Source organism: Mastomys coucha, unplaced genomic scaffold (assembly GCF_008632895.1).
Source record: "Mastomys coucha isolate ucsf_1 unplaced genomic scaffold, UCSF_Mcou_1 pScaffold20, whole genome shotgun sequence".
NCBI classification, from domain to species: domain Eukaryota; kingdom Metazoa; phylum Chordata; class Mammalia; order Rodentia; family Muridae; genus Mastomys; species Mastomys coucha.
This window is the reverse complement of record NW_022196903.1, coordinates 140445-150963: the sequence shown is the minus strand read 5'-3', so window position 1 is coordinate 150963 and position 10519 is coordinate 140445. Positions and strand designations below refer to the sequence as shown.

At 36.2% G+C, this 10519-nt stretch overlaps 1 protein-coding gene across 1 annotated transcript in view; it reads right to left on the bottom strand.

The window, feature by feature from the left end:
• The window catches only part of Vps50 (VPS50 subunit of EARP/GARPII complex), a 113808-nt gene that overhangs the window by 32558 nt on the left and 70731 nt on the right, over positions 1–10519 (bottom strand). Inside the window, exons 17-19 of the mRNA XM_031381092.1 lie at positions 7314–7404; positions 4451–4627; positions 2145–2263 (exon numbers count right to left, since the gene is read on the bottom strand). Of these exons, the coding sequence (XP_031236952.1) occupies positions 2145–2263; positions 4451–4627; positions 7314–7404 (387 nt within the window). The remainder of the gene's footprint in view (positions 1–2144; positions 2264–4450; positions 4628–7313; positions 7405–10519) is intronic.

Below are 10519 nucleotides of genomic sequence, written 5' to 3'. Positions count from 1 at the left end.
CTTTATAAAAAATATAAATTTATAAGAACAGTTTGAGACAAGAAGCTAAAGTAACTCTAGCAAATGAGGATATACATTCATAAAGAGCAGACACTACCTTACATGTCCATGACAGTTAAAACAGAGCTTTCCTTTTAGCCAAAGTATTTCCTAAATATATCCAATGAATAAATTCAACAAAATCATCCTATTTAGCTCAAAAATTGGTTAATATCTTTCATATGTAAAATCCAATTAAAATCAAACCTTAATTAAAATATCTACAACTATATGGATTTTTCACTATTAGGAGAGAATTACAACAGTTAGTATTCTAAGTAAATCAATTATTATTATTATTATTATTATTATTATTGTTTTGTTTTGCTTTTGTTTTTCGAGACAGGGTTTTTCTGCATTGTCCCAGCTGTCAGAAATCTGCCTGCCTCTGCCTCTCAAGTGCTGGGATTAAAGGCCACCACTGCCTGGTTAGTAAATCAATTATTAACTAAGTGTAAATTATACTTAAATCTAGCATTTAAACGTGTGTGAGTATGTATATATATTAACTAAAAGTATCTGAATGAATTTAGTTCAACATAAAAATCAGGCCTATTGAACTGGATAAATGTGACAAAAATTCTTAAGAAAATTAAAGTTTTGGAGAGTAAAGCTTATCATAAAACAAAACTTAATTACTAGCAGGAAACTAACAGAAAATCAAACACACACATCCAAAGACTGGAAAATCAGAAGTGACACTGTATTTACCAGATCAGTACAAAAATGACTGAACACTCTTTGACTGGGCTCAAGATCTGCATGAGATGATAAAGTAATTTTTAAGATTTGAAAAAAGGCAGGGCAGTTATAGTACACACCTTTAAGCCCAGAACTCAGGGGGCAGAGGTAGGCAGATCTCTGAATTTGAGGCCAGCCTGGTCTATCTACAGAATAAGTTCTAGGACAGTCAAGGATATACATAGAATCCTGCCTTGGATTCCCTCCCCCGTCCCTCAATAAAGACAGATTTGAAAAGATTAGCTTGCAATTGTAGTTTTTTATTCTTTTAATTAAATTTCGTTTTTAGGGTTGGGGATTGGGGCAGCAGTGGCAGTGCCAAGGTATGTGTGTGGCGGTCAGTGGACAGCTGACAGAAAATGGTTCTTTTAAACTATGTGGAACCCGAGCTCAGATTCAGGTCATCATGCCTGGGGACTAGTGTCTTTACTCACTAAGCCATCTCACCAGCTCATGTTACTATTATTTTTATAAAGAAATGAGAACATGAATGGAAAAAAAAATCTTATACGACCCCGCTGCTAGACAAAGAGCTATAGGTAATTAATGGCTACTAAGAGAGGGAAATTAAGTCTACTATTGTTAGTCAAGCCTAATCCCAGGTAATCAGGTAATCTAATTCCAAGTGGTCAGCTCTAAACCCATATATCAACGATCAACATTAAATGGACTGAGCAGGATCTGTGTGTGTGTGTTCATGAATTTGAGAGGAAGTGGAGAGATAAGAGAGTTGGAGAGTGAAGAACCTGAGTTGGGCATGATGTGAGTGTAGTACTCATATATGAAATTCTCAATAACAAAACCAAAACAAAACATTTAGAATCTTGCTGCAAAAAACAATGTCAATCCTAAATATGTAAAATAATGTCATAATGAAAGTTATTATTCTATGAATTGAATATATGTGAAAAAAGAAAGTAGTCCCTTGGTATCCCAATACTATTCCAAGGAAAGTATTGTATGGGACAGAAGAATCCACAAAACCATTGACTGAATGAAAAAATTTAGAATAATTTTTATAATATCAAACACACTGTATAAGTCAAAAGAAAGATATATTTAATCCAGTTTAGATGAGGAAAATCAACTAATATTTCTGACAAAATAACGGTCAAATTCCATCAAATAAATTGATCTGTAAAACACCACGTGAAGTTTTGTTTAACTCGAGGTTTTTCATGTAAGTGTTTTGTTATTTTTTTCCTGAAACTTCAGTAACGGAAAAAACCTGCATGCTCAAGTCTTTCAGAAATCATTTTCTAACGTACATTAACTGCTGCCATATTTTAACTTTTTAATTTAAGTTTGTTCTCTCTTGACCTTCAAAGGAGCCTAAAAACCACCCAGTCCAGAGCAGTAGTCACCTCTTCACGGGCACATCGCCAGTCTGCTCGTCCACGTAATCACGCTTCAGCTCCTCTGGAACGTCACTGTCGCTGTCATAGTCCTGATAGGCACTCTTCTCTTGCTCATCGGATTCATACTGAGAAAACATGGTGGGATATGCAACACGGGGCATACTGGCTTTCAACACAAAAATGCATGGGACTTTTAATAAATGGCTAAAGGAAAATTCTTAATTTAGCTTGAATTTAATCATGAAGTAGCAAACTCTCCTTTCATTTTCTTTTTCATCCTACTTTAACTAGCCCAAAAGAAAGAAAAAAATATCATTTATGTATCAGGTACTTGTAAATGAAATGTAAATCACATATTCACAACCACAACTAATACCTCATTGGACCTCAAAGAAGGAACAGTGTGTTTTAGACTTAAAAACGATCTTCTAATGGTTTTTTAATATTTACTTTCCAGCTGTTAACTCTTTAAGAGGCTGAGGATTCAACTCTATCCCCAGAACTACGACTTTAGCTCATAAATACCCTCACACACACAGGCCTCCTAAGAGGCTCCCTCCCGAAATGCAGCTTCCTTCCTACCATCTTCCTTGCCCTGTGGCATGATGGACCGCTGCTAGCAGAGCAAGGGCCATGCAAAGCAAGGGAGGAGTGGTACTGGCACCACCGTCCTCATCATGTCAGACATAGCCGTAACTAAGTACTGGCTAGCACTCTGCATTTCTGACCATGGACTGTGCCCCGTTCTCAGCAATTGTATCTCCCAAGTCCTAAAAACTTAGGACTTACAGCTTAGCCAAATATGGAGTTAAGTCAACTCCACATGCAGCTGAGTATGTGCCCCTAAGTCAACTGCTTGACAGTTTATTACTGGGGTACAGAGTCAGGCCTTACTCAGATATAAACTCAGATCCTCAAGGACTTAGACTGTGCATCTGCAAAGATTAGATTCTGCACTATTAATTAGAAAAAATATCGTGGCATTTCCCTGTATGTAGACATTCAGACAAGAATTCTTCTCAGGAGGGAGGCAGAAGCACGTAGATATGTGTGAGTTTGACAGCAGCTTAGTCTTCTACATAGTGTGGTAAGCCAGGGCCCCATAGAAAAATCCTGTCTCAAAAAATCTAACCAATATAGGTTTCAAAACTAAAATAGAACAATAACAAAAAAATGTTCTCAGACCTAAACAATTCTTATTTGCTTTCATCAAATCTATAGTGGGTTCATCTAGAAATTACGGAGAACAACTGGATATAACAAGTAATATCCTGGATCAAAGGATGATTTTTCTGTAAAAGACTATGAGGCAGACATGGCTCTCTATTGCAAATATGAACAAGCCAGGGGCACAAACATAAAATAACTTGTCAAGATCCACACAGCTAGTAAACTAAAGAGATGTTAGTGCACTGAAAGTCTACCTACCAACTAAACAATACCTATATTTAATATTGTTTCAAGCTGCTTGAAGGATCATTTAAATGATCACAATTCTCTAAATTTCCTTCTCTAAACTTCCAGCCAGGCAGCAAGGCAATAACTTTGTGTTTGTTTGAACAGGGATGGCCCCACAGGCTTCTGTATTTAAATACTTAGTCATCAGGAGTGGCACTACTTGGAAGGGTTTTGGTAGTGTGACCTTACTGGAGGAAATGTGTCACTAGGGGTGGGCTTAAGCTCAACCCAGGCCCAGTGTCTTTCTCTTCTGTCTAAGAATCTGGAGGAAGAACTCTCAGCTCTTCTCTAGCACCATGTCTACCTTCCCAGCACCATGCTCCTCACCAAGACAATGGACTAAATCTCTAAAACTGCAATCCAGCCCAATTAAACACTTCACTTTATAAGAGTTGCTATGGTCACGGTATCTATTCACAGCAACAGAACACTGACTTTCACATAAAAGAACATGGAAAAAATACTGACTTGGTTACTCAGGAGTGCAGTCATAACAAAAGCACAAGTGCATTATTCCCTCAGCTGTCTAATAGTCACCAGAATAGTCCAAGGAAATAGATCACTAGCAGGTAGATACACTGATAAGAATATTCCAAGGAAATAGACCACTAGCAGGTAAATGCACTGATAAGGATATTACACAAACAGGGACAAATATGTAGTTTGTGACAGCATTGTGAATAAGCATACTATAGAATGTCTCACAAGACATTCTGTATACAGATACAAGATACAGTATACAGTAAGAACGTAAGTGGATAACAGATAAGCAACCCAGCAAATTACCATTTCAGAACATTTTTAAAAAGAAAACTCACTTCTGTCTCACAAAGCATCTTAAAAATGTCACATACCCCATTAGAGGCTAAGACATCTTCAGTTTCTTCATCTTTGTGGTCAGCTTGAATTTCAAATGGATTCCCACCACTGCAGTACTGCTCAAACAAAGTCACGGGTTTTGAAGAAGTTGCTGACGGCTGCTTACTAGGTGAAACTGATGGGGAGCGAGACTGTTCCAGGAATTTAAACTCCTACACATTCAGAAAGGACCAAACGGCTGTTAGAAAAGTAACGAAACCTGAGCACACAACCATATCCATTAAACGTAAATGTAGAGTTAGAAGTAGGGAGGTGAGTATGATCTCCATGACCTTCAAGGCCTTTGTATCTTGCAAGCTGTTTGAGATTACAATCTTGGAAAGGCATAACTGTTCTAAAAGACAACTCAATCGACAGTATCACTCGAGTCAGAACTGCCACATCAAACAGTGCTGGCTTCCCAGAAGGAAAGGCAGAGACACATTTTGAAGTGACAAGAAATCTGAATGGCACAGCAGCAGGAACCCTGAGAAGACACGTTAAAAAAAAAAAAAAGATTTATGTATGTATGTATGTATGTATGTATGTATGTATGTATGTATCTATCTATCTATCTATCTATCTATCTATCTATCTATTTATTTATGAGCACACTGTAGCTGTCTTCAGACACACCAGAAGAGGGCACTGGATCCCTTTACAGATGGTTGTGAGCCACCATGTGGTTGCTGGGATTTGAACTCAGGACCTCTGGAAGAGTAGTCAGTGCTCTTAGCAGCTGAGTCATCTTTCCAGCCTGAGAAGACACTTTTAACCCACAATAACCTTTCACAAGAGCAATTGCTGAGACAGTGCTGCTTCATGCTTGGACCATGTAAACCACTCTTATAGGGAAAGTATCAAGTGCCAATCTGTCCTTACTATGTTGGTATCTGTAACTATAGGTCAAGAAGCTGAGAGCACTAAAAACCCTTTGGGTCAGATGTGTCTTCTGCTCCTAAACTGCTATATTCAAACTATTATAAAATGCCACCTGCTTTTGCTTTACTTAAATTTCCTCATCTTTAAAATGGGAGAAACTATTTAGATTGGAGAAATAAAAAATGATAAAGCTAGAAAGATGCAATCCCTGATCCAAATCCCACATGACAGAAATGAGTCAAGAGCAGTAGCCTGGAGAGGCCGGGGCCACACTCCAGGTGGCAGCTTACTGGAGAAAAGATTCAAATGATCCCCAGCGCTCACCTAAAGTGCAAGACTTCTGACTTGACAACTTACCCCCAAATAGTCCTTTTTCATACCTAACAGTAGTTCTAGGTTTCCATGGCCTTCATACTCAGTATTAGTCTTACAAGGTCCAAGTAGACTGATGTCTTTACTCCAATGTTACACTGTGTCTCAGTCTCAGCTTGTTCTCTTTCCAAATTTCAACTACATGTTAAATCATATCTAACACAATGTTTAAAAATCATGACAGTATTTTTATAAATCTAAACAAGTGTTTGATATAACAATATGATTTTTTTTATAAATCCATGAGAAAAATGTAATTAAGTTATAAATGATTTTCAAGGCAGCCATTTTAAAAAAAAATAAGGCTTGCTTAGATGGAAACAACACGTTTCTATTAAATGTTCTCTTACAATTATACCAAGTATACATTAAAACATACACGATCAATCCATTCATGATCAATCTGTTAAATAAAAAGTCAACAAAATTATTTAGATACTCTAAAATTAATGCTAAACTTAAAATTCTAAATGTTAAGTATTATAATTATTTTTGAATTCATAGATTCTGCTAATTTAACATTATTTCATTATTGCCAATTAAAATTTATGTTAGTTTTGCTGTCCTTGAGCATGTACTAATTATCAATTAGTATTTTTACTGTTACCATATTAGGAAAGCAATATGATAGAACTGGATATGAAACAACCCAATATAAAGACAATACTTCTACTAAAAAAACCCCACAGAGCTGCAAAGAAGGCTCCGCAGTTAGAGCACTAGCTGCTCTTCCAGAGGACCCAGGTTCAATTCCCAGCACCCATATGACAGCTAACCATCACCTATAACTCCAGATTCAGTGGAGTACATGTCCTACTTGGCTGCCTACAAGGACTGCACACATATAACACATAGACATACATAAGGCAAAATACCCACACATATAAAATGAAAATTTTCCTTAAAATTGCCAAATACTCTTTCAATATAACCAGATTTTGTTTTAATGCTTCTAGAAAGCCATTCCATCTAAAAGAAACCACTCAACACACTGTACTTTCAGGTCATGGAGTAGGACACACTCTTCCACACAGGAGTACTTACTATAATGTATTTCAATCAAACCAATTAAAGAGTTCTTCACCAATTTCATTTTAAAGACTCCAATTAACTAGTAAAAATTAGTATTTCTTATAAGTGCCTCTTTCATTTATGAAGTATTTTGTCAATACAGCAAATCTGATAATTGTGCTATAACTTAAGTGCCCATCCATCCCTTTAGGAAATAACTAGTATTTTACATCTGTAAATAAGCATTTTTATCACATGGTACCAAGATATAGCCAGTTCATTCTCTGAAAAAATTATATAAAATAGTGGGTTCTCTTCTGAAGTCAAAAGGAAATCCTTTGTACATGTCACTTTTTTGGCAAAGAGTTTACTGAAAGAAGTATGTAAAAAAAGCTTTGGAAAGAAGGGAGCTTTTCAGGCCATCAGTGGATAATTCCTACAAAGGGCGGTTAGGAATGCCTTTCAAAGATGGAAGCTATATACTGTTTTTACTTGGGTTACTTTATAAATGCTCTCACCTGAGTTTCTCTTATTAAGACAAAAGCTCAAATAATAACTAGAAGACACATGTCTTTGTTCATAGGAAAAACTTACATGAAGCTGCAAGATGCTAAAATTTGACTTAACAGGGCAAAGCTCCCACGTCTCATTCTCTAAGAACATTCTCAGTTCATCAAGTCGTATCCTAAGGAAAAGAAAATGAACAGTCTAAAGGAAGAAGAGGGCAGGAAATGCAAGAGCCGAGGAAACATAATACAATATAACAACAAAACCATCATCATCATAATCACTTTTACAATTCATTCAGATTAGCACAATAAACTACAAAAGCTTGCTTCTGTTAGCTACCCTATGTTCCTTAACACCCCACTTTCAACATCTGCAATACCTTTGCAGCGCCTTAGGAGGAACAACAATATGAACTAACTAGTACCCTCAGAGCTCCCAGGGACTAAACCACCAACCAAAGAGTACACATGGTGGGACTCATGTCTCCAGCAGCATACGTAGCAGATGATGGCCAAATCGGTCATCAATGGGAGGAGAGGCCCTTGGACCTGTGAAGGTTCTGTGCCCCAGTGTAGGGGAATGCCAGGACCAGTAAGCAGGAGAGGGACAGGGGTTTGTTTTCGTTTTTATATTTTTATTTTATTTTATTTTTTTCTTTTTTGGAGGGGAAACTGGGAAAGGAGATATCGTATGACATGTACATAAAGAAAATATCTAATAAAAAATAAAAATTAAGCTTCTCACAACTTAAAAAAAGAAAACAAAATATGTCAAATGTTTACTAAGCTAAATTTTTTTATTGATTTGAGTTTTATTGCATTATGATGAGAAAAGATACAAGATTTCAATTTATCTGACTTTGTTAACATTTAAAAACATATTTGAAGTAAACATGATTACATCACATTCTTCTTTCCCTTTTGTACCCCAACTCGTCCTAGAGACCCCCCTTCAATACCTGCAATACCTTTCATTTTTTTTATTTTGCCAGTCTTTAAAATTTATAAAATATTGTAACAATAAAAATGAGTATTATGAAAGTTGTTTGATATAAAACCACAATCAACTGAACAGTCTTATGTAGATGTATGTCTACAGCAATACTGAAAATACATAAGTTTTTCTCAATATAAATTTTAAATAACTCCAAAATAAAATAATACATCACTACTACTATTTTTTTAAATGAACATAAATAAAGTTTTTTTGTTTGTTTGTTTTGTATTTAATAGAGCTTAAAATCTTGGCTCTTACTGTGGTACAAAGCCCAAAATAAGAACAATTTTTAGATATTGGACTTCACTGTTATAAGGCTGTACTTTTAATACAGTGCATAAATGAGGTGTAGAAATATAATTATTAAGGAACTGATATAAAACCTGTCACTAACACATGCACTTAAATTTGTATTAACTAATCGTGTACTAATACCAAAATAGAGGAACAATTAGCAGGTTATATAAATTCACAAATATGTATTTGTGTATCATAACTATGTCAAGGGTCAGACTGCTAAGCAAAAGTAGGAAGGTAATCATCATTCTTCATAGTTCTTTGACTTAGTGTCTAGCACCACAATGCACTTAACAGTGAGCAGGTCAGCACTCACTCTCCAGATCCTCCACTAACTGCACACAGTACAGTACAATCACTCTCCAGATCCTCCACTAACTGCACACAGTACAGGACACTCACAGTCGAGATCCTCCACTAACTGCACGTAGTACAGGACACTCACAGTCGAGATCCTCCACTAACTGCACACAGTACAGGACACTCACAGTCGAGATCCTCCACTAATTGCCAAAATCAGATTATCCAGTAACCGCCCACATCAGATATGCCACAAACTGCTCAAGGTACACTCGTACTCCAGATACTCTTCTAGCCACCCAGATTACATGGAAGGTTTTTATACTACTGTTCTCACTTTATGTCTTAAGTCATCATGACATTATATAGGAAGATGCAGAGAAACAAAGCTTTACTTCTATTTGAATAAAAGCCCAGTGCTTGACCTATTTTTCTCCAATATATCACCACCAGCTGTTGCTACCATGCTAAAACAAAATCTAGACTTTTTAAGACGCCTAGATTTGAAGATCAAGAGTAAATAGATGGATCTAAGAAACAGGAACATCTCTAAATATTGGGATAACTGAGCAAGGACTACAGTTGATAAATATTCTCAACAAAGTTATAGCCTACAAACTATAACACTTAAAAAATTAGTGGCCATCATATATATAAATACAAAGACACTGAGAAAGATATCAAGGAATGAATGCTATTCACTATGCCCATTCCCCCAAAATCCTGTAATAGACATAACCAAGAAGTGAACAATACTTTGTATAATGAAAAAGTTAAGATGCTGAAAATAGGAGCTGAAAAACATTTCAGAGAATGGAAATATGTTCCATGTTCACAGCTTAACATAATTAATATTGTGATAATGGTCATCCTACCAAAAGTAATCTACAGGTTCAACAGAACCCTATGAAAATTCCAACACAATTTTTCACAGAAATTGAAACAAATCTTAAATTTCATATGAAAATACAAAAGAGCCAGGAACTAGCTCTGTTGGAGGTATAATCACCACAGATTTCAAGTTAGGTATTTCAAATAGTTGCAATGATAAAAAAAAAAAAGGCCAGATATCATGGTGTATGTATGTATATACATATATATATATATATACATACACACACCATGCCTGTGGCTATACCACTCACAAGGCTGAGGCAGGAGGATTATCAATCCTACATCCACCTGAGTAACACAGACTTTACCTCAATAAATACAAACATTTTTAAAGCTAAGAATCAAATAGACAGCTGAGAACTGAATAACAGAATTCAGTTAAAGCCTGACTGGATAAGTTTTATATATATATTAGAGACTAAATAGAGGTAGCTGATAAGGATAGATGGATTGATAAATAACCATGGATGAATGGATGGATTGGGATGCATGGATGATATAGTGTGTCTCAAAAAATGGCTATATTGGTAAAGGGTTTGCTACACTAGCATGAAGAATGAAGTGTACATTCCTAGCACCCATTTACACAGTCAAGAGGACTTCTATAGTCCAGTGTTGGGGAAATGGAAATAGAAGACACTCTAGCAGAACTGGTAAGCTTTGAATCAGTAAGAGATCCTGGCTCAAAAAAATATAATGAAGAATGATTTGGGGAAGACAATTGATGTCTTCTGGGTTACAAGCGCGTGAGCACACACATACACACACACACACATACACATACACCCCCCCCACACCCCCCC